We start from the raw sequence: 24,532 nt of genomic DNA on the forward strand, positions 1-24,532 counted from the left end.
TCAAACAGCCTAAGTGCCCATCAGCAGATGAGTGGATTAGAAAACTGGTACATCTACATAATGGAATACTACGCTGCTGTACAACAGAAGAAATTCTTACCATTTGCAACAGCATGGATGGAACTGGAGAGCATTATGCTAAGTGAAATAAGGCAGTCAGAGAAAGATAAGTATCACATGATCTCACTCATTTATGGAATATAAAGAGCATCATAAACTGATGAATAAAAATAGATACAGAGACAAAGAAGCATTGAACAGACCATCAAACCTCAGAGGGAAGACAGGGGAGGGCTGGTGGTAAGAGATCAACCAAAGAACTTGTATGCATGCATATAAGCATAACCAATGGCCGCAGACACTGGAGGTATGAGGGCATGTGCCGGAGTGTGAGGGCATATGCTGAGGGGTAGGGTAAGTAAATTGGGGGAAAAGGAGTCATATGTACTATATGACGATAAAATCTTGATATGTTAAAAAAGGAAGCGCTGCCCTAACCGGTTTGGCTGAGTGGATAGAGCATCGGCCTGTGTACTGAAGGGTCCCGGGTTCGATTCTGGTCAAGGGCATGTACCTTGTTTGTGGGCACATCCCCAACAGGGAGTGTGCAGAAGGCGGCTGATTGATGTTTCTCTCTCATCGATGTTTCTAACTTTCTATCCCTCTCCCTCTCCCTTCCTCTCTGTAAAAAAAAAAAAAAAAAAAAAAAAAAAAAAAAAAAAAAAAAAAAAAAAAAAAAAAAAAATCAATAAAATATATTAAAAAAAGGAAGTGATATCAAAAAAAGGAAATAAAGAGATACAAATTAACACAAAATGAATTTAGACCAGTGTACCTTAATACAGATAATCACTAAAGCTGAATCCAATTCTCATTGAAAAAAACTCTTTTAAAATTGCTGCAACACTATGCAAACAAACAAAGAGAGACCTCTACCTCTAACCCTGCTGAAGATTCCTCCTACCCAACTCATTATATTCTGTTGTGGGCATCGAAGGCTATTTTAACTACGAAAGCTACAAAATGAAGAAGTATTTGAGATCTGCCTGGACTATACACACACACACACACACACACACACATACACACACACATACACACACACACACACTACACCAAGGGCAGTGGATTTAGAAGAAAGAGCTCTAAACTAGGAGTAAAGGACTGGGTTCTAATTATCTGTAGATGGAAAACTGCTGGCTTTGTAAGACACCTACAGATGAGCCTAAAAGCCTGCACCTTATTGCTTCTACCTGTTATGGGTTTAGGGGCGAGTCCAGGTAAACTTATTTCTTGTGGTCTCCCACCTCAACACACCAGCTGTGAGAAACAATGCTGTGCCAGGCCAAGAATTACAAGACAGGAAGCAGATTTCCATATCTCCCTCTCCAAATCACATAGTTTAGAGGACATTTATGTCCTTTGGAGTCATTCATTGAGAAGAGCCAGCTACCTCTATAACAAACATCACAGCAAGAGACCAAATTCAATGGTTATATCCAGTTTTGCCTCAATCATTGTTTCAGCCTGCTTTGCCTAAAAAGTAATTCACAGCAATTTTTTTATCTGGAGATGGATGTGAGCCTAGAATTCAGGTATAGTCCTAGATGATTTACAGATAGGATGAATGGTTTACATTACCCATAATGCCATGTACACATGTGTCTGCTTTGAAGGTCAAGTGCTCACTTGACAGTGTGCTTTGGCAACAGAAATTTCTGAGATAAAAATGAGTGTAGATGTGGTCACATTTCTCACCTATCAGCCATAGTAGTAAACTCAAGGCTCCAAAGATGTATTCATTAGGGAATTGTATAGAATATGATGTGAATGTCAAAATAGACACCAGTAAAAATCATTTTTATGTCTACAACTCTATAGTGAAGGCAATCTCAAAGTTCAGTTATTTCCAAAGGAAGAAAGCTTCACTGGAATACACAGTATTACAACAAATAGGGGAAGGATTGTTATTGCACTATAAAGAGAACACTAGTATTGCTTTTCCAAATATGTGGAAATCCTGTTTAATTGGAGCTATTATTGTACTGAGAATAAATAACACATTGACCTCAAGGGAGTTTTAGTTGGCAGTATTATACAATTTGTACAATGTACATCCACTATAGGAGTTAAATAAGCCTTTTACAATTGCAAGCTGAAAGTATAAGTTCTGTAAAACCTGAAAATAATAATCTAATTTAATATAGCTAGATAAATGTTTTGTTCACCAGAACTAAGTAGCTTAGAGAAAAATAATTTTTACTGAAATACAATACATTCATTATCTCTTTCCCTAACCTTTTTCTCATTTACTCAGTCGTCCACTATTTCATCATTTCTAATTACTAAGAACCAAATGTAGAAATATCTTTGCATTATCCACTATGGTCCATCTTTGGGATTTGATGTCACCCCATCATAGGTTCTGTAATCCTTGGGAAGATGGCCATTAAAAAGAAACAAGGTTCTAAATAAGATGGTACTAACACCTCTTGAAGGTTACATACTTGCAAACAACTATTTAATATATTATTTTCAACAATTACTATGAAGGGGTTGGGGGAGGTATCACATTTTGTTTCCAACAAAAAACACCTCAAGCTATATGAGATTTTCCCCATCAGAATAATTACTCAACAAATACTGTTGCATGTTGCATGCAAACCTGACTCTGTATTAGGTAATGTGGAGGATGTAAAGGTAATACACAACTGGACCTGACATCATTCTGGGGGAAAAGAAGGCATATACTTAAAATAGTTATAACATGTGCACTACAGGGTGAGAGTGTCCCAAGAGTCTGAGTAATCTGTGAGAGAGATGGAATAGGAGGAGGAAAAATTTCCACCTGAGTTAGGGTAGGATGGCCTAGAAAGAAAAAGTTCAGAATATACAAGGGGAATTTGTCGAATGCAATTGAAATATAGACTAGATGAAGGGAAGCAGTGCATTATAAGGGTGGAAAAACAGGCAGACTCCAAATACCAAAAGCCTTAAATATCGACAGAATAGTGTGAACTTTATTTTATAGATGATGAGGAATCACTAAATATTTTTAACAAGATAGAATTTTGATCACAATCATACTAAGTATAGAGTGGGCTGAATAGAAAATGCGACTGATGGTCAGATAAAAGTTAGAAGGCTACTGCAGTAAGGCTCAGAGAAGGTAATGAACCCCAGAACTGCAATATGTCACATTTTGATTTCTCTCTAAAACCAATACTTGGCTACCCTGGAATTTAATAAAAACATATATACACATTCACATTAAGATAGAGCTTTTATTTCAAATATAGTCAATAACTCTTTTTTTTTAAATTTCAGATTTTTCATTATTCGTATACTGCTTCATATGTGATTTACAACATACACACTAGGTAAGTTCTTCGATTTTCTGGTTTTCCTGAGAAATTGTCCAAATAAATTACTGGTGTAGATATCAATTTGTTCACGTAAAAAATATTTACCTTTTTTCAAGGGAAGTTTGGGAGTTAAACCCTCCAGAAGTAGCGAACTCCGTGTTGCAGTATGCGGCCTGGGGAGTCCAAGGGCAGCAGCTGGTAAGCACAGGCACTGGGATGCCCAAGCATCATCAGCCGTGGCCCTAGGGCCTAGGGAAATGTTTACAGACCCACTACAGTGGGTTACAGACTATTTTTTAAAACATTTTTTTTATTTTCAATTACAGTTGATATACATCATTTCAAGTGTACTCCCCAGTTACCAGACATTATATAATACTAGGGGCCCGGTGCACGAAATTTGTGCACTGGGTGTGTGTGTGGGGAGTGTCCCTCAGCCCAGCCTGCCCCCTCTCACATACTGGGAGCTCTCAGGCATTGACCCCCATCACCCTCCAATCGCAGGATCGGCCCCTTGCCCAGGCCTGACGCCTCCGCCAGAGGTGTTAGGCTTGGACAGGGGACCCCCATCTCCCCCTGATCACTGGCTCTGGCCCCCGCCCAGGCCTGAGGCCTCTGGCCCAGGAATCATGCCTGGGCAGGGGACCCCCATCTCCCTCTGATCGCTTGCTCCACCCCCCGCCCAAGCCTGATGCCTCTGACCCAGGCTTCAGGCCTGGGCAAGGGGACCATCATATCCCCCCAATACCCGGCTCCGCCCCCCACCCAGGCCTGATGCCTCAGCCAGAGGAGTTGACCCTCATCACCCTCCAATCACCAATCACCGGATCGGCCCCTTGACCAGGCCTGAGGCCTCCAGCAGAGGTGTCAGGCCTGGGCAGGGGACCCCCAGCTCCCCGCGGTTGCAAGCTCCGCCCCTGCACAGGCCTAACGCCTCTGGCCTAGGCGTCCGGCTCGGGCAGCGGGGACCCGCAGCTGCAGCGGCCCCACGATCGTGGGCTCCGCTTTAGGCCCAGGCAAGGGACCCCTAGCTCCTGGGACTGCCAGCTTCAACCGTGTCCAGCTCCCATCGCTGGCTCCACCCCTACTTCCTGCTATCACTGGCCAGGGCGGAAAAGGCACCTGATTCTCTGATCATGGCTGGGGGGCAGGGCAAAGGCGGCCCCAGGGCCGCCTTTACCCTGCCCCCCAGCTCTTAGCTCCCCCCTGGGTTTCTCATCACTGTCAGTGGCAGGGGCCTTCTTCCTGCTTTCCCTTTCCCCTCCCTGCATTGTGCCTACATATGCAAATGAACCGCCATCTTGTTGGCAGTTAACTGCCAATCTTATTTGGCAGTTAATTTGCATATAGCCCTGATTAGTCAATGAAAAGGGTATCGTCGTACGCCAATTACCATTTTTCTCTTTTATTAGATAGGATGTAATCATCTCAGTAATTTCCACGCTCACCCAGCACACCTAGTTATTAGAATATTACTGACTATATTCCCTATGTTGTATTTTACATCCCCATGACTATTCTGTAACAACCAATTTATACTTCTTAATCACTTCATATTTTTTGTCCATTCCCCTAGCCTCCTTCCAGTCTGGCAATCAACACAAAGTTCTCTGTGTCTATGAGCCTGTTTCTTTTCTGCTTGTTCTTTTTATTTGAAGATTCAATTGTTGATAGATATGTATTTATTGCCATTTCATTGTTCATATTTTTATCTTCTTTTCTTGTTCTTACAGAAGACCCTTTAACATTTCATATAATACTGGTTTGGTGGTAATGAACTTCTGTAGCTTTTTCTAGCCTGGGAAGCTCTTTATTTGTCCTTTGATTCTACTAGTAAATGATAACTTTGCTGAGTAGAATAACTTTCGTTGTAGGTCCTTGCTTTTCATCACTTTGAATATTTCTTGCCACTCCCTCCAGGTCTGCACATTTTCTATTAAGAAATAATCAGACAGTCTTATAGAGCTCCCTTGTAGGTAATTAACTGATTTATCTTGTTGTTTATAAGATTCTCTGTTTGCCTTTAACCTTTTGCATTTTAATTATAATGTGCCCTAATGTGGGCATCTTTGAGTTCATCTTGTTTGGAATTCTCTGTGCTTCCTGCACTTGTATGTTTATTCCTTTACCAAGTTAGGGAAGTTTTCTGTCATTATTTTTTTCAATAGGTTTTCAATTTCTTTGCTCTCTCTCTCCTCTTCTGGTGCCCCCATGATGTGAATGTTGATACACATGAAATTGTCCCAGGGGCTCCTTACACTAGCCTCATTATTTTTTAACCTTTTTTTTTCTTTTTGTTGTTCTTATTGGGTGTTTTTTGCTTCCTTATATTCTTAATTGCTGATCTGATTCTCAGCTTCCTCTACTCTACTGTCAATTCCCCATAAATTAATTTTTATTTTAGTTAGTGTATCCTTCATTTCTGACTGGTTCTTTTTTATGATGTTGGGGCTCTCACTAAGTTCCTTGAGCATCCTTATAATCAGTGTTTTGAACTCTGCATCTTATAGATTGCTTATCTCCATTTTGTTTAGTTATTTTTCTGTATTTTGGTTCTGTTCTTTCACCTTGTGTTTCTTTCTATTTATTAGGCAGAGCTGTTCCATCTCTCATGTTTGGTAGTGTGATCTAATGTAGTAGGTGTCCTGTAGGGTCCAGTGGCACAGCATCCCTGATCACCCCAGCTGGGAACTTGAGGTACATCCCCTGTGTGAGCTGTATACCCTCCAGTTGTAGTTGAGTCTTGATTGCTTTTGGCACATCAGTGGGAGGGATTTACCCAGGCAATCAACTACAAGGATTGGCTCTGACCACTGATCACCAACCTCCAACCACTGTGGAGGATCAGCTGTGTAGAGACCCACTACACAGAGCAGGATTTAGTTCAGCAGGGCTCTATGCCCTCTGGCTAAACCCTTGAGCATGTCGCTTGTGGAGGTGATTGGATGGTGGTTCTTCAATGTGATCTGAATCTGTCCACTGGGTGTGCTAGCTCTGGGGCCTCCCAGGAGGTGCAGGCCAAGGTCCACCATGGTGTGTATTCTGCCGGAGGCCATCTGGAATGAGCTGCACAGTCATCTGCAGATGGTTGTTACGTGTGCTGGGCTTTGAGGTGCCCAGGCAAGGCCAAGCTGTGAGCCAAGGCCAGCTGCTACTAGCGCCAGGACTTGGGTGACTTAGTGAGAGGTATGGGCTCACTGAGACCAGATGCTGCTTGTTTGAAAGATTTTAGGGAAACCTGAAACATGAGCCAAGATAGGCCATTCCTATTGAAAAGCTACTAAAAACAGCTTGGGTGGGCCTGAAATTTGAGTAGGGCAGGACCTTAGGGAGTCACCAGGGTGGGTCAAAGAGTGTGTGTTAGGCTGATGGAATCTCAGATATGGCACCCATTTGCTGGCTCTGTGGGGGGAGGGTTCATGAAAGGAACAATGGCTTCTGCCAGTATTTCTGTCTGGGAGGAAGCTAGTCCTCCAGCTCTTGCCCTGATGACAAACAATTCAGTTCCTCTCATATGTCCCTGCTGCTGTCCTATCCTGGAGTTCAGAGCAAGTGAGTCCAAGTAAGTCTGTGTATGAGCCCTTTAAGAAGAACACCTGGACTCCAGCAGTCTTGGCCTCCCTCCTCAATCCATGCTGGGTTTTACCCCCAGAAATTATGGGGACTTCTCTTCCTGGGACTAGAACCCTGAGCTGGGGAGCCCAGTACGGGAGTGGGTCCCCTCACTCCTCAGGGTGGACCTCCACAGTCTTGGTATCCCTGATGGGCACTTGGGCTGTTTCCAGATCTTAGCTATTATAAATAATGCTGCTATGAACATAGGGATACATGTATTATTTCTGATTGGTGTTTCAGGCTTCTTAGGATATATTTCTAGAAGTAGGATCACTGGGCCAAATGGCGGTTGCATTTTTAACTCCATACTATTTTCCACAGTGGCTCCACCAGTCTTCATTCCCACCAGCAGTAACCAGGGTTATACATCTGATAGGGGGCTAATTTCCAAAATATGTAAAGAACTCATACAACTTAACAAAAGGAAGTAAAAAAATCTAACTGAACAATGAACAAAGTGCATAAATAGACACTTCTCCAAAAAGGACATACAGATGGCCAAGAGACATATGAAAACATGCTCAAAGTCACTAATCACCAGAGAGATGCAAATTAAAACAACAGAGAGGTATCACCTCACACCTGTCAGAATGGCTACCATCAACAAATCAACAAATGGCCAGTGCTTTATAAATGCATTCCATGTGACATGGAAGTATTTTATACATGCCTATTAGACCTCTTAATAATTATATATATATTTTTAAATATATTTTATTGATTTTTTACAGAGAGGAAGGGAGAGAGATAGAGAGTTAGAAACATCGATGGGAGAGAAACATCGATCAGCCACCTCCTGCACATCTCCTACTGGGGATGTGCCCGCAACCCAGGTACATGCCCTTGACCGAAATCGAACCTGGGACCTTTCAGTCCGCAAGCCGATGCTCTATCCACTGAGCCAAACCGGTTTCGGTATAGACCTCTTAATAATTATATTTTTAAGATTTTTTTTTTTTACCAGTGATAGTGGGTATATGATCTTTTTCTTTAGAATCCTATTAATTTTACATTATGTAATTTGAACTATATTCACTAAGGCATGAGTGGCTTTTTAATGTTAAATAATCTTTTAGTAAATTAGTAAATTGAGTTTCTTGATACCCTTGTTAATATATTTATTCTATTTACCTTTAATAGTTCTGATTGACTAACCCTAACTCTTACCTTTAGCAGAGTCTTTTAAAATAAGTTAAAATCTTTTAGATTTTAAAAATTAGAATGCTGCATAAAGAGCAGCTCATGAGCTGAGCTATGTTTCTTATTTCTTTTAAGTTTCAATTTCCTCATATGTAAAATAGAAATATCTTTACCACCATTTCATTAAGATAATTATTGGATAAATATAAATGTTTATTTTAATAAGATGAATATTATTGTCGTTTTTATTTTACTTTATAAATCTAAGAAATAATTTCTTAAGCAAAATGGTGAGATAGGGGACTACTACTAGAAATTTCACATCATAAGAAGGCTGTAGAATAATATACTGTTACTAAATGATGCTCTTTTTATTAGTAACAACTTCTGGATCCTGAAATACCCAGGAAGTGAATATACCTGGTACAGGGTTTCTTCCAGTAACTGGTCATATGACAGTGGCCAAATCATTTTTTCTCTTTGCACCTCATTTTCATCAGCAGCAAAATGAGGGCATTTGCTTGTGCTTCTTGGCTTTATTCTTATTACATTCTATATAATAAAATTCTAAACATAAGTTTCTAATTGTTTTAAATGGACATTATTTTCATTTAAAAAATTATCAGATTGGGATACAGAAAGGAGAACATGAAAGTAGAAAAGAGTTAAGGAGTGATTGCCCTGACAGGTTATCTCTAGGCATATGGTTCTAATGTTTTTACTGATTTTAAAGAGAGAGGAAGGGAGAGAGATAGATAATAGAAACATGGATGAGATCAAAATATTGATTAGCTGCCTTCTGCATTTTCCCAACCGAGGATGGAGCCTGCAACCTGCGCATTTGCCCTGACTCGGAATCTAACCTGAGACCTCTTGGTTCATGGGTTGATGCTAAACCACTGAGCACACTGGGCAGCTATATTTTTTAATGATAGTTTGCCACTCAGAAATGTTTCCAGAGCCAGCTGGAATAGATTAGTATTTTGGAGCAGGACAAGTATTTTTCCACATTCAATAACAGCTTTCACTGTGTCTTGGTGAATGTACTCTTCAAACAGAAAATTTTAAATGTAATATTAAAATAAGTAACTAATTATAATATAGAAAAGTATCAACAGTAAAATAAATGGTTATTCCCTAGTTTTTAATCCCCCATTTCCTTAACATGGTTTTATGGATTCAGACTAAAGGGACATTGAGAAATCAAACGCTTACCAAAAGTATGGAGGGAAGTGTACACAAAGGTGCCAGACATTATATCTGAAGCTGCTTAAACATCCTTATCGTTGTGCTTCACAATGAAATCCCATATAACGCTGTATGTACAGACGATCATATCCACACTAAATGGCTGAATAATCTATACTAATAAAAGGGCAATATACTAATTAGACCAGATGTCCTCTGGACATCCTTTCAGAAAAAGCCACAGAGAGGTATCACCTCTGTGGTGGGGGCTGAGGCAGAAGCCATTAGGAGCCATCAGGCCGGCAGATGAGAGCAGTTAGGGGTTATCAGGCTGGCAGGGGAGGGCAGTTAGGGGTGACCAGGCCAGCAGGGGAGCAGTTAGGGGGTGACCAGGCAGGAGGCAGAGGTGGTTAGGGGTGATCAGGCCAGCAGGGGAGCAGTTTGGGGCATCAAGCCAGCAGGCAGAGGCAGTTAGGGGCAATCAGGCAGCAGGCAAGTGAGTGGTTAGGAGGCAGTGGTCCTGATTGCAAGAGTGATGTCTGACTGCAGGTTTAGGCCCTAAACCAGCAGTCAGACATCCCTCTCACAATCAGACATCACCTGAAGGGTCCTGGATTGGAGAGGGTGCAGGCCGGGCTGAGGGACCCCCTCCCCTGTGTACGAATTTCATGCACCAGGCCTCTAGTCCTATATAATAAAAACCTTACATGCTAAGTGTCTAATCATCTAGTCAGCCATTCAACCAATCAAAACATAATATGCTAATGATATGCTAAGGCCACTCAACCACTTGCTATGATGTGCACTGACCACCAGGGGTCAAACAGTCAAATGGTCAACCAGTCGTTATGATGTGCACTGACCACCAAGGGGCAGACACTCCAACCGGTAAGTTAGCTTGCTGTTGGGGTCCGGCCAATCGGGATTGAGCAAGACAGACTGGACAGCCTTGGAGCCTTCTCACAGTCCCTCCCTGGCCCCAATCATGAACTGGTGGGATCCCTTCGCCTGGCCTGTGCTCTCTTGCAATCTGGGACCCCTCAGGGGATATCAGATAGCTGGTTTCAGCCCGACAACAGAATGACCGGTCACTGTGATGCACACTGACCACCAGGGGGCAGATACTCAAATGCAGGTCAATGCACTCCCACGGGGGGAGTGCCATTCAGCCAGAAGCCAGGTCATGGCTGGTGAGTGCAGTGGCGGTGGCGGGAGCATCTCTTGCCTCAGCGGCAACACTAAGGATGTCCAACTGCCAGCTTAGGCCCGTTCTTCCTGGGGAGCGGGTTTAAGCCATCCGTTGGACATCCCCTGAGGGCTCCTGAACTGTGAGAGGGTGCAGGCTGGGCTGAGCGACGCCCCCCAAGTGCACGAATTTCATGCACCGAGCCTCTAGTTGATTTAATCATTATGAATAAAAGCCAATGACAAAGTGAAAACAAAGTCAACAGTTCAGATACCATAGATTATACACAGTATATTTACCTTTATCATTTGTAATAGAGAAATTTTAAAGCAATGTATAGTATATACCCCAAGGAGGATTGTTTCTAGATCCATGCCATTATGACACTCCTGAAGAGTGGCAGTAGGAGCTGCTAGATATGAAGATTAGGACAGTGAGACAAAGAAGGGCAGGGAGTAACAGCCTAGTCTGGGCTGCTTTGACTCACTGGGAAGTTAGAGGAAAAGGGGCCTTGTAGACAGGTTTGGGGGTTCGCTCAGGACAAGCTGCCACTGCCCATTGCTCTCCTGGTTGCAAGTCCCTTGGAAATTAGGAGATAAGTGACTATGGGGAAAGGGAAGGGGGAGGGAATGGCACAGGCAGGATCCCTGCAGGAGAGCATGCTAGGATCTTAATTTTCAGGGGCTTTAAAGGCTGGGCATTTAGGGAGTTCTTAGAGGTGGATCAATAGAATATTCATCAGCTTTATGTTGACGTACCAAAATAAGATTTATTCTTTTAATTTGCCTATCCTTGGGTGTGGTTGATACAAATGGCACTTGATTGGATTTCTGTTATCTGTCTCCCTGAGTAGAGTGATTTAAGCTATTTATTCTCTGATTGAGGAGGATAAATGCAAACCATTTACTCTTAAATGTCTTTGGTTTAGGGAAGATAGGATTTACTAGGTGGCCAAAAACTGCTATTTAACTATAGGTCTCAGTTTCTCTATTTTTCTTGTCCTGGAATTTCCCTAGCTTCTTACTATTTTATAACAAAGGCATGAATCAATATATTTATGGACATAAAATTTCAGAACCCAGAAAGCTCCAGATAAATTTATGTTTGTGTCACTGAGAAGTCTTTAAGGAATTCTTTGAAACTTTGATTTGTTTGAAATTATTCTCTTATCCTCCAAGTCTGAAAAGAACCTACAGCTATGTCAAAATAATAGTTTGATATTCTCAAAGAATTATTAAATCATTAATTTATTTAGTTACTCCTACATTATTGATTTCTTACTCTTCGATATATTTGAGGAAAAAATCATAAAATATACTAGAAGTTTATAAAAATCATAGATCTCATGGGAGTCATTTTCCAAGTGATTGGATCCATTTCTTAGTAACTGTTGACCTTGAAAATATTATTCAAGCTCTAATGCCTTAGTTTCATTATCTTTAAAATGGTGACAATAACAGGACTTTATTGATAGTGCTAGTCTGGTGTTTAATAATATATAAATACAAAACACTTGGAAAAGTATCTGGCATATGGTATTTCAGTGGTGTTAATTTTTATTATTACTAGAGGCCTGGTGCACGACATTTGTGCACTGGGCAGGGAGGTCCCTCAGCCCGGCCTGCACCCTCTTGAAGTCCAGGACCCCTCAGGGGATGTCCGCCTGCCGCATAGGCAGGAGAGGCTCCAGTCACCGCTGCTGCGCTCGCCAGCCATGAGCCCGGCTTCTGGCTGAGCAGCGCTCCCCCTGTGGGAGCACACTGACCACCAGGGGGCAGCTCCTGCATTGAGCGTCTGCTCCCTAGTGGTCAGTGAATGTCATAGCGACCAGTCATTCCGCCTTTCAGTGGTTTTGCATATTAGGGTTTTATTATCTAGGATACAAATATATTTTTAAGAAATTTTATCACTTTAATATTTTCTTCTTGAGAAATTTTAGTTTCACTAATTTGGTAAAAAATAAAAACAAAACAAAACAAAAATCTAACTAAGCCTAAGTTTTTTGTAATGGAATTTTCCAAAGTCTTTGGGAAAGTTTTGAGATAAAGTCCGTATTTATCAAGGCTATCTGTTGTGTGCATGTAAAAATGAAAATCAATATAAATTAAGGATGTATCTTTACAAATGGCTAATGGTCTATTTCCTGTGAATATGACAAGCTTTGTCAATATTTGAAGCCATCAGAAGACTTATCAATATAATTTTATTAGAGATGAGTCTTTGCAATACTACTTTAATTAGTTTTGCATTAAACATAATTAGAGAGTCCTGTAGTGTTTATGAAACAAGGACAAATAATTTCTCATCCTTAATTTCAGTCTCTAATTTTATTTGCTGCAAAAGAAATTTCTGGCTGTAGACAAACGAGGTAAGAGATTGACATGATTTATGGAAAAGACTGTCTGAGTTAGAATTGAAAGGATGGAGAATGTTTCAGTAGCACTTGATGTGGGGGAAGGCATTTGCATGTGGTGCTTTGTGGAAGAAAAACTGACACAATACAACATGTGTTACTTAGAAAAGGTAGTGAGTAGACAAGTGTTAGATGTAGTGAATGTTTTATAAAAAGAAAGGTGGATCCTACCTAAAACAGAAAATAAGTATTAGTCATTCAATTGAAAAGGCTTCTGGTTTAAGAGGTTATATTATTTTTCTTTACAAAAATAACTGGTCTTATAAAGGCCAAAATTGCTCATTGTATTACAATCTGAAAACTCATATAGTGATATTAATTAATTTAAATTCATGTTAAAATACTTATTCATAGTTCTACCATAATAATGAAAAGTCAGATTTAAAGGTGTTATTTACAATAGCTAAGACTTAGAAACAACCCAAATAACCATCAGAATATGAGTGGTGCCAAAACCGGTTTTGCTCAGTGGATAGAGGGTCGGCTTGTGGACTGAAAGGTCCCAGGTTCGATTCCGGTCAAGGGCATGTACCTGGGTTGCGGGCACATCCCCAGTAGATGTGCAGGAGGCAGCTGATCGATGTTTCTCTCTCATTGATGTTTCTAACTCTCTATCTCTCTCCCTTCCTCTCTGTAAAAAATCAATAAAATATATTTAAAAAAAAAAGAATATGAGTGGATAAAAAACTGTGGAATATTTACACAATGGAATACTATGCAGCTCTAAAAAAGAGAGATGTCTTTCCCTTTGGGACAGCATAGATGGACCTGGAGACTATTATGCTAAGTAAAATAAGCTAGTCTGAGAAAGACAAATATCACATGATTTCACTTTTTTGTGGAATCTAATGAACAAAACGAATTGACCAACAAAATAAGACCAGAAGTATGGAAGCATGGGCCAGACTTACATACCTTGGTGGGGGATTGGGGGAACAAAAAGAACATATGCTTGTATGCATAATGCATGGACACAAGCAATATGGGGGTAAAAACCTGGGAGTTGGGTAGGGGAATGGAGGAAGGGGATAAGGTGGAAGGAAAATGGTAGACATCTGTGATACTATCAACAATAATATATATATACTAGAGGCCCGGTGCACAAATTCATGCACAAGTGGGGTTCCTCGGCATGGCCTGCAGGGATTGGGCCAAAATAAACAGTTCAACGTCGCCTGCTGCTCCTGCCTGCTGCTCCCGCTCATCCCAGCCCTTCTGTGGCCTTCTGCACAGGCTCACGCCCCATCAGTCCTGAGCTTGAGAAGGGAAAAACATTTCAGTGATTAGAACTTGAAATCTAGAATCATTAAAACCTCAGCCTACGTTCAGATTTCTTTTTTCTTAATTGTTTTATGACTTAGGGAAGGTTTATCCAGACTAAAAATGAAATAAAATCATAACTACTTAGTTTTGTGAGATTTAAATGAGTTGGAGCATGTGTACAAGTCTAGATGCTCCAGAAAGCAGAATCAACAGTATGTATGGAGATATATCTATATCTATATCTATATCTATATCTATATCTATGTCTATGTCTATGTCTATGTCTATGTCTATGTCTATGTCTATGTCTATGTCTATATCTATATCTATATCTATATCTATATCTATATCTATATCTATATCTATATCTATATTTCTCTCTCTCTCTCTCTCTCTCTCTCTCTCTCTCTCTCTATATATATATATATATATATATATATATATAGAGAGAGAGAGAGAGAGAGAGAGAGGGAAAGGAAGAGGGAGATGCAGGTGGGGGAAGGAGGGAAGGAGTGGGAGAGAGAGATTTTGAGGAATGGTCTCGTGATTATGGGGGAGGATGGAAACTCAGATAAGAGTTTATGTTGCAATCTTAAGGCAGAATTCCCTTTTTAGAAACCTATTTTGGCTGCTAAGTCCTTCAACTGTTTATATCACTCCCATTACTCTTTCCTTAAAATAAATTGATTGTAAATATTGATCACATCTATAAACAACAAGAATAGTGTTTGACCAAATAGTCATACCATAACCTAGCCAAATTGACACATCAACCATCACAGCATTGCAAGTGCTCAATAAATTGTAGTTACTAATTTAATACCACTATTCTTTCCTATAATAGCACACTTAATCCAGTCTCATCATTTTTCACTGAAATATTTTAGCAACTTATTTTCTAAGTAGTGGCCCGGAGCATGAAATTTGTGCACGGGGGGGGGGGGGGAGGTGGTGTTCCTCAGCCCGGCCTGCACCCTCTCTAGTCTGAGACCCCTGGAAGGATGTCCTACTGCTGGTTTACAGAGATCGGGCCTAAACCGGCAGTCGGACTTCCCTCTCGCAATCCAGGACTGTTGGCTCCTAACCGCTCACCTACCTGCCTGCCTGCCTGCCTGATTGCCCCTAACCACTCTGCCTGCCAGCCTGCTTGCCCCCAACTGCCCCCCACCACCAGCCTGCTTGCCCCCAAATCCCCAAATGCCCCCCGCCATCCTGATCACCCCCAACTGCCCCCCCTGATGGCCTGCTCACTCCAAACTGCCCCCCTGCTGTCCTGATCACCTCCAGCTGACCCCCACTGATGGCCGGCTTGCCCCCAACTGGCCCCCGTGCTGGTCTGCTTATCCCCAACAGCCCCGCCCCCCAACAGCCTGATCACCTACAACTGCCCTCCCCTCTTGGCCGCTAACTGCCTCTACCTCAGCCCCACCACCATGGCTTTGTCCAGAAGAATGTCCAGAAGGTCTCCTGGAAGGTCTCCCAGTCTAATTAGCATATTACCCTTTTATTAGTATAGATATCCACTCTCCAATTGCTAGCCACTCTGAACCACACAGCACCTGCTAAGATATGTGTTAAAAATGCAGATTCTTAATGGTTCCCATGGGTTAGGAAATGTCATTGAGGGGACACACACTATGTGACTAAAATGACACATCATCTGGTTCCTACCACTCCATCACAGAGCAACAGCACAGATTTCCTGTACCTGAACCAAAGTTTGTAATTTTCAGAGGATGACACACTGTTCCTTTGTGTCTCTCAGTCATTTCCTTTGCATACCCAGCCATTGTTTTCATCAGAACTCTGTCAAATAAATTTCCTTCCTCTGCTGATAGTTTTCCCCCAACATTTCTCACATTCTAATATTCTTCTATTTTATCTCAAATTATCTAATATTTTGTTATTATTTACATGCTATCTTCCACCATTGACCAACAGTCATTTCCAGTGCAGACATATCCAGAACATGCTAAATATCTCAATGTCTCTCCCCTCCCTCTGTCTTTCCCTCCTCCTTCACCTCTTCCTCATTTGTATTCATCGACTGTATTTCACACAAGGCAAAACAGAGTTTTAATAAGTATTTGGTTGCATTGAGAAATTAATGAAAGACTCATTATTATTTCTGTGGGTAATGGGCTACCAAAGAAGGTTTTGAGGATGGTATCATTTGAAAAGAAGTCAAGCATGGAAAAAATAAGTCTGGTAGAAGAGTTCATTCCAGACTTAAGCAATTGACTCCAGAGTCAGAGAGCTAGGTATAAAGGCTGATATTTTAATCTATAACTGAATTGATAAATAACTATATATTTAAGACATAAATAAATCAAGTTTTAAACTCAGATCTAAAATTTTATTGCAGTCCAACAATAAAAATTGTCTCATAAATATTCATTCAAGTAAATTAAATTATAAAAATATTATATAAGTTTATTTCTACACTATTTTGCAAAAAATAATCATTTTATACTCTTAAGTCTTTAAACCGCTTTATTGAGTACAAATACAAGATTGATATGTAAAAAAGGCTGTACTTTGCATTGAATACAGACAAGAGACTATAGACATTCAATGTATAAAACTAATGTGATGTGGAAACATCGCTTCATTCAGTGCCACAAACATCCCATCGCCTCTAAAAGCTTCCTACCTCCCTCTTTATTTTTTGTGGTAAGAACACAACATAAAATACACTTCTTTGCTGTTGCTAACATTTTTTCACCATGTTTAGAGTAAAATAAAGTAATCACACCCATTCTTCCAATGGCATAAAACATTAAAAAACATCTAGTGTTTTACTTACCACAATCTAAATGTTTGGAAAAATCACTCTTATACACTTTGGTTTCCTATATTTTTGAGAAAAGTATAATATTTATGTAATTCTTGAAGTAGAAATAATATTATAAAAATTTCCTATTATCTCCATTTTTAATATTAGTAAATTTTTCCATTAAAATTGTATTAAAGCCTTAGGTGGTTGGCAATGGTTCAGTGTCTCTAAGAAAGTTTATATTTACTTGATGTAATTGCTTATGTTTCCATTAATAGAAATTTGAACAATTTCATTGACTTTGCCAATATGAATTGAGTCCTTGTTGGTTTGTAGTAAGTGTTTAAGGTAGCATTTCTCAAACATGTCACTGAAATCTCAAGTCCCCTACTAAAAATCAACATGACTTACTTCATATCCCATTATGTATACATGTTTTTCAGAATAAAATTATTTTAATTATCATTAAGATATAGTCAAGAAATATAAACTAAGCATATCAAATATAAGATACACATATGCGTATACTTATGCACAGCACATTCACTCACTCATACACACACACACACACACACACACACACACACACTCACACCTGGCTGCTGCGGACATTTCCATTTGGGGATGGAAGTCTTGGACTTGGAGTCCTAGCATACCAGAGCTGTCTAGAAGCAGAAAAGAAAGGAGGCCAGTAAGGGTCAGGTTTATTTGAAGCCAGTCCTTCACTGTGGTGTGCGTGGTGCTCATTCCTAGCTAGCTCGCCCGTGCGGGAAAACTGCTAGGGAGCGAAGCCAGAAAATTCACACCATGAGCGTCCCCAAGTGTTTGCCATAATGACTGTTTCCCATGTAATGAATTTGGACTTTTAAAAATTTCATTCATCTTCATTAGAGGAGATCATTGGAAACAGGTCACCTCATGTAATCTGTAGCAAAATCCAATGTTGGTGTTTTAGTTCCAGGAAATAAAAGCAATCCCTCTTATTTTAGTACCAGGTTTACCTATGGTCTATTGCATCTCATTTCAAATTTTACATCAAGAAAACCAATATCAAGACGCTCTGATAATTTCTTTATTCAATATTTAGACTGGAAATATTGGATGAACTTTAATACGATAATTATGTTTCAATTTAACAAAAATGACAACAAAAACACTATTAAATACTCAATCATTTTGACTGATAAATTTGCAGTGTATTCAGGTATATATTTATATTATGTATGTAAATGTGACAGGTAGTATAGTCTCATATAAGTAAAATACTATAACAATGTATATGCATGTGTAGAAAAGGGAAAAAACATATGTAATTACAATCTACAATTTAAAGGAAAATAATTTGCATTACTGTGTGAAAATCACACACAAGGTGGCAATTCCATAAACCTCTTGATGTCTTAGAGTTACATAAATAGAATACTATGACATTTCTAACTAAATTCAGAGATTTTCAAAGACATAAAAAGAAATTCTGTTTTTTTATAAACACACATGAGATTATTTTGCTCCAGTTAAGTGTTGCATATTTCAATGTAAGGAGAAAACTGAGCAACTTGCATACTGTTAGCTGTACTCTTAGTGCTTTTAAAGTGTTTGCATTGGCTTTGTTAGAAGTCACTTGATAGATATGTATTGACATAACATTGCTGACTGTCTGGGTCTCTAAACTCTCTGAGGGCAGGAGCTCGAGTTCTGTAATCCTGGTAGCATATGCAACTGTGTACTGAGCTATGCAGATGGCAAGCATGAGTTTTTCATAGAAAATAATAAAAGAAGCTGCACAGACAAGATGCTGTAACTCGTGCCAATATGTGGAAATAGAAGCTGTTTAGATGCTGACAGTTTCTAGGTCAGGCCTGCCCTGGAGATTTAGAGTGAGTAGAAATGTTGCAGGCTTCTAGCCGAAGGAACAACAACAGAAACAGAAGAAAAGAAAGCTGTCCATTTGCTGTGTGCTATAGGAGAACACCTTTTATCTATGCTGGGTTTGCAATATTTTCCTCAACATTTAGAAAAACAAAATGGAAATCAATACTTTCCCATAAGTAGTACCAATATTAATGATGGGGCGCCTGAAATTCGGGTATCTCTTTTGAATGGAGGTAGTAGCTTTGTTCCTATTTAGAATGTTTCGGTTGGTTTATCCAGCATGAATTACAACATTGTATACAGATTCTGACTATGTGAGGAACATGATATTCATCAGGGCCATGAAAGGCACAATCTCTGTATTTGGAGGAACTCAAAGAAAACGCTGTTGAAGGTGAGGATAGCCGCCTCTGGGAACACCTGGCAGTGGAGGGTCCTGACAGGGGCCTCACCTTGAAAGCGAGGCCTCTCTGAGGTGACAGGGCAGTTTCCTGGAGAGGTCGACCTGCAGGCTGAGTTCTGTAGTTGCATCTCTGGGGAAAGCTTGGACTTTTATTTAAAGGCATCGTCAGGACTATAGTGATGTTCTCAATATGGGAACAAATAGAATAGGCTTACATGGAGTCACGTGCTTTAACTCTTTTGTTTGTATTTAAAAAAATGAGAATATTATAATTTGCATATTACATTCAAATGTGAAAAGATAAAAAGAATAAAATAAATCAGAAATGTCAGCTGATTTGTACTAGAAAGAATAACCCCCATGTCCTAGTGCTCATGACCACTCATATATTTTCCTTAACTTATATTTAAACAATTTTGAGTTACTTACTAATAATGAAGTAAATACAACAACCATATCTTGGCTCTCCTGTTTGTTTCCCACCACAATTTCTATGGTACCTCTTGTCTCATGCTTCTCCTAACATTAAATTAAATAATAAATTTTGGAGAAAAAACTATGGAAGTTTCAGAATTGCAAATTTTTAAACCATAAATCTAAGTCATGCATATGAAATGCACTGAACATGTTGGACAGCTCCTGCTAAGCAAACCACTGGAATAGAATAAGAATGGAGATGATAATCAGCGAAAGTCCCTAAATATTGGATTCTTTATGTTTCATTACAACTAATCTTTTGCATATCTACTATTCTTACTTTTGACCATACAGAGTATCCTATGGTGATATCAAGTCATATTTCATCAGCAGTCTAATTAAACTTAAAAAAATAAGGCTGTAACATTGTTTATTGTATGATGTGAATCATTCTAAACAACCCCGAGGGAAAAGAATTCCAATTAGGAAAAGTTCAGTACTCTAGTGATTTACTGTGTTTTATTAAATGGCATGAAGAGAACTCCCTGAGGGGAACTGTAGTCTGCATTAATGCCAAGGTACGTCACGTCAGAAATAACTTGACATCCTTTAGGTGGTGTGTTAGAGGAGCTATCTCCTTACTCTCCTTATGAGAAACAAAGAAAATGAAAAAGAAACTTCAGTTTCTGTGATACTATTAATCAACCTCAGCAGAAAATGTAATCTCTAAGGGACATGAAATAATAATTTCCCATAGCCAGGAAAAGATTGAAAGCAAACATAGACTTTAGCAAATTTAGGGAAACAGAAATAGAGAGACATTGACAATTTTAGCTAGTAATTTCAACACTTTTCTTACTGTAAAGGATAGACAAGTAGTTATGAAATCAGTAAGGATATAAAAGATTTGATCAACACAATCAACCAACATGACAATTGACACTTACAGAACCCTGTCCAGACAATTACAGAACACATGGTATTTTTAAGGGCACACACTGGCCCATAAAACAAGTTTAAATATGTATAAAATAATGGGAATCGCACAGAGTACATTCTTGAAACACAAAGGAATTAAATTAGAAATCAAAAGCAAACAAATTACACACATACACACATTTTTATTGGCCTAAGAATATATCCAATAAGAAATATGGTAATATATATATCTAGCAATTTCAAAGGTAGAATTTATCCTGTAGATATATTGCACATATACTTAAAGACACTTAAAAAGTAAATTAATTGGAATATTATTTAGAATTTAAAAAACAAAATAAGATTAGAAACAACTGAAATCAGCATTAAGAGACTAGTAAAATAAATTAGGATACAAAAAACCCCAAAATATTAGAAAGCCATTAAAATGATTCTTTTACATGTGCAGATTTGCAATGCCAACCGGTTATAAAAGTCCATATTATTAATTAGTGTAATATCATTATAAGCAACAAGATAATATATTATATGTGTTATTATATAAGATATCTAAAATATATAACACATATATAATTGAAATAAATTCTAGAATACACAAGACACTGTTAAGAGTAGTTGTTTCCTGGCAGAGAACTAGAGTTTGAGAGAGATTTTTTCATAGTATTTAATTTAATATTTTTATGAACATGTCTCATATTTTCTAAAGATATATTTTGAAAGATATTAAGAATAAGACAAAGTTTAAAACACAAAATTATTATTTTTAATGGAGCATGTGAAAACTAAAAAAAAATCAGATACTTTCAAAATACAGAAAGGGATGACAAGTTTATAGATAAATCTTGTTCTCCAAACTGCATGTCAGCAAATGTCATATGAAATGGCAAGAGATTTTAACAGTGTTACAAATATGAAATATAATCATGGAAAAGTGGTAAGGGAATTTTATAGGGTGGAGCAAAAGGAGTTTATAGTTGTAAGTATACAAAAAAACCAGTCTATTCTTGTATTATTATTTATGAATCATCATATTATTTTTCACATGAACAATTGTAAATCTACTTTTGCTCTACCATGTATATTAAAGTACAAATAATTACTGGTTGAAAGTAGTAAGATAATACTACTTCTAGTCTCTACTAAGTAGTAGGATAATACTAATTTTAGTCTTTAAAAAATGTTTTATGCTGTTATATTGTTTAATTTTTAGAAGGGACATTATACTTTGAAAAGAAACAGCATAAAGAATTCTTATTTATTTATTTTTATTAAAAATTGTAATTTTGACATTATTGCAGGTGTAGTCTCCCTTTTTACCCCCTTTTGCTCATCTCCACCCATCCCTGCCTCCCCCTCCCTTGGCCTTCACAAAACTATTGTCTGTATCCATGGGATATGCATATATGTCCTTCAGCCAATACCTTCACCTTCTTTATCCAGTTATCCCCACCTCCTCCCCTCGGGCACCAGCCAGTCTGCTCCATGTATCCATGCTTCTGGTTCCATTTTGTTCATCAGTTATTTTGTCCTTTGATTCCACATATTAGTGAGATCATATGGTATTTGTCTTTCTCTGACTGGCTTATTTCACTTAGCATAATGCTCTCCAAGTCCATCCATGCTGTAGCAAGGGGCAAGAGTTCTTTCTTTTTTACAACTGAATAGTATTTCGTTGTGTAAATGTACCACAGGTTTCTTATCCACTCATCTGCTGATGGACACTTGGGTTGTTTCCGGATATTGGCTGTTGTAAATGATGCTGCTTGGTGTTTTGGAATTGGTGTTTTGGGATTCTTAGGATATATTCCTAGAAGTGGGATCATTGGATCAAAAGGTAGTTCTTTTTTTAATTTTTTTTTTTTTTTAGGAAACCCAATACTGTTTATCTTAGTGGCTGCATCAGTCTGCATCCAACCAAGAGTGCACAAGGGTTGCCTTTTATCCACATCCTTACTATCATTTGTTTGTTGATTTATTGGTAGTAGCCATTCTGGCAGGTGTGAGGTGGTACCTCATTTTAGTTTTAATTTGCATCTATCTGATGATTAGTGACCTTGAACATTTTTAGTATGTCCATTGGCCATCTTTACGTCCATTTTGGAAAAGTGTTTAATCTGGTCCTTTGCCCATTTTTAATTGGGTTGTATTCCTCATGTTGAGTTGTATAAGTTCTTTATATATTTTTGAAATCAACACCTTATTGGATATACAATTGGCAAATATGTTCTTTCATATAGTAGGTTATCTTTTCATTTTGATGATGTTTTCTTTTGCTGTGCAGAAGCTTTTTAGTTTGATGTAGTCCCATTTGTTTAACTTTTCCTGAGTTCCCCTTGCCCTCAGAGAGATATTGGCAAAAATATTGCTGCAAAAGAATTCTTAGATTTTACTGCCTATGTTTTCTTCTAAGATTTTGATGCTTTTGTGGCTTACATTTAAGTATTTTATCCATTTTTGAGTTCAGCCTTATATATAGTGTAAGTTGGTGGTCTAGTTTAATTTTTGTGTATATGCCTGTCCAATTTTCCCAACACCATTTATTGAAGAGACCGTAAGCACTTGCCTACTTTGTCAAATATTAATAGAAGTGTTTGCTGATTTCTTGCCTCTCTGTTCTCTTCCATTGATCTATATTCCTGTCCTTATGCTAGTAACAGGCTGTTTTGATCACAATGGCCTGGTTGTATAGTTTGATATCAGTTACTGTGATACCTCCAACTTTGTTCTTCTTTCTTAAGATGGTTGCAGCTATTTGTGGTCTTTTTTTGGTTCCATACAGGTCTTTGGAACATTTTTCTAGTTCTGTGAAATATGCCATTGGTATTTTAACAGGAATTGTGTTTAGTCTATAGATTATTTTAAATATTATTGGCATTTTAATGATGTTCATTTTTCTAATCCATTAACATGATATATGCTTCCAATTATTTTATCATTCTTAATTTCTCCCTTCAATATCATATAATTCTCTAATTATAGGTCTTTTATCTCCTTGGTTAAATTTATTCCTATTTACCTTATTTTTTGTTGCAATGGTAATTGGCATTGTCTTCTTAGTTTATCTTCCTGATAGTTTATTATTGGTGTATAAAAATGCCATCAATATCTGAATGCTGATTTTGTATCCTGCAACTTGGCCAAGTTCATTTATTAGATCTGGTAATTTTCTGGTGGAGTCTTTAGGATTTTCTATATACAATGTCATGTTACCTGCAAATAATGACAGTTTTATAATTCCTCCTTTCCAATTTGGATGCCTTTTATTTCTTCTTGTCTGATCACTATGGCAAGGAATTCCAGTACTATCTTATCTAATAATAGACAAACATGGTAATTGACCATACCTTTGCTACACTTCCCATTGGCTAATCAGTGTGATATGCAAATTAACCACCAACAAAGATGGTGGCTAATTTGCATACTGCAGGCAGGGCGGGCCAGCGGAGCCACGATCTGGGCCCCCATGTGCAGCCTAAGCCCCGCCCCCAGCCGGGACCCCCATGTGCGGCCCTGTGCGCACCAGGCTTGGCGGCACAAACAAGCCACCTAAGCCCCACCCTGAGCCAGGACCCCCGTGTGCGGCCCTGTGTGCCGCGGGGCTTGGTGGCGAGATTGGCCTGAGGAAGCCCTATTCTTGCAGGAATATTCCTGCAATGGGCTTCTAGTGTTGAATAAGTGGTGAAAGCAGACAATCTTGTTTTGTTTCTGATTGTTAGAGCAAGTTCTTTCTTGAACCCTGCTTGCTGTACTAAGTGTTGGAAACACTCACTGCTCTATCCTGCCAACTGGCCAAGTGTGGGAGCACAGGTCCTGATCCTGCCCTACTACACCACTGTTGGGCCTGAGCCAATCTGCCAGGGACTGGACCTTCTCGGATGCTGGGTAGTAGATGGAGAAGCCATGAGAAGTCATGGATGCATAAGAGAGTCTTTATTGTAGTAGCTAGCGGCCATGT

General features: G+C 39.0%; 1 protein-coding gene across 2 annotated transcripts in view; it reads left to right on the forward strand.

Moving 5' to 3' along the window:
• The window catches only part of DPP10 (dipeptidyl peptidase like 10), a 637,668-nt gene that overhangs the window by 480,211 nt on the left and 132,925 nt on the right, over positions 1 to 24,532 (forward strand). For both annotated transcript variants that reach the window (XM_059704650.1, XM_059704651.1), the window contains exons 6-7: positions 3,328 to 3,380; positions 3,482 to 3,563. In XM_059704650.1, the coding sequence (XP_059560633.1) occupies positions 3,328 to 3,380; positions 3,482 to 3,563 (135 nt within the window). The remainder of the gene's footprint in view (positions 1 to 3,327; positions 3,381 to 3,481; positions 3,564 to 24,532) is intronic.

The sequence above is a fragment of the Myotis daubentonii genome, chromosome 7, assembly GCF_963259705.1.
Source record: "Myotis daubentonii chromosome 7, mMyoDau2.1, whole genome shotgun sequence".
NCBI lineage: Eukaryota > Metazoa > Chordata > Mammalia > Chiroptera > Vespertilionidae > Myotis > Myotis daubentonii.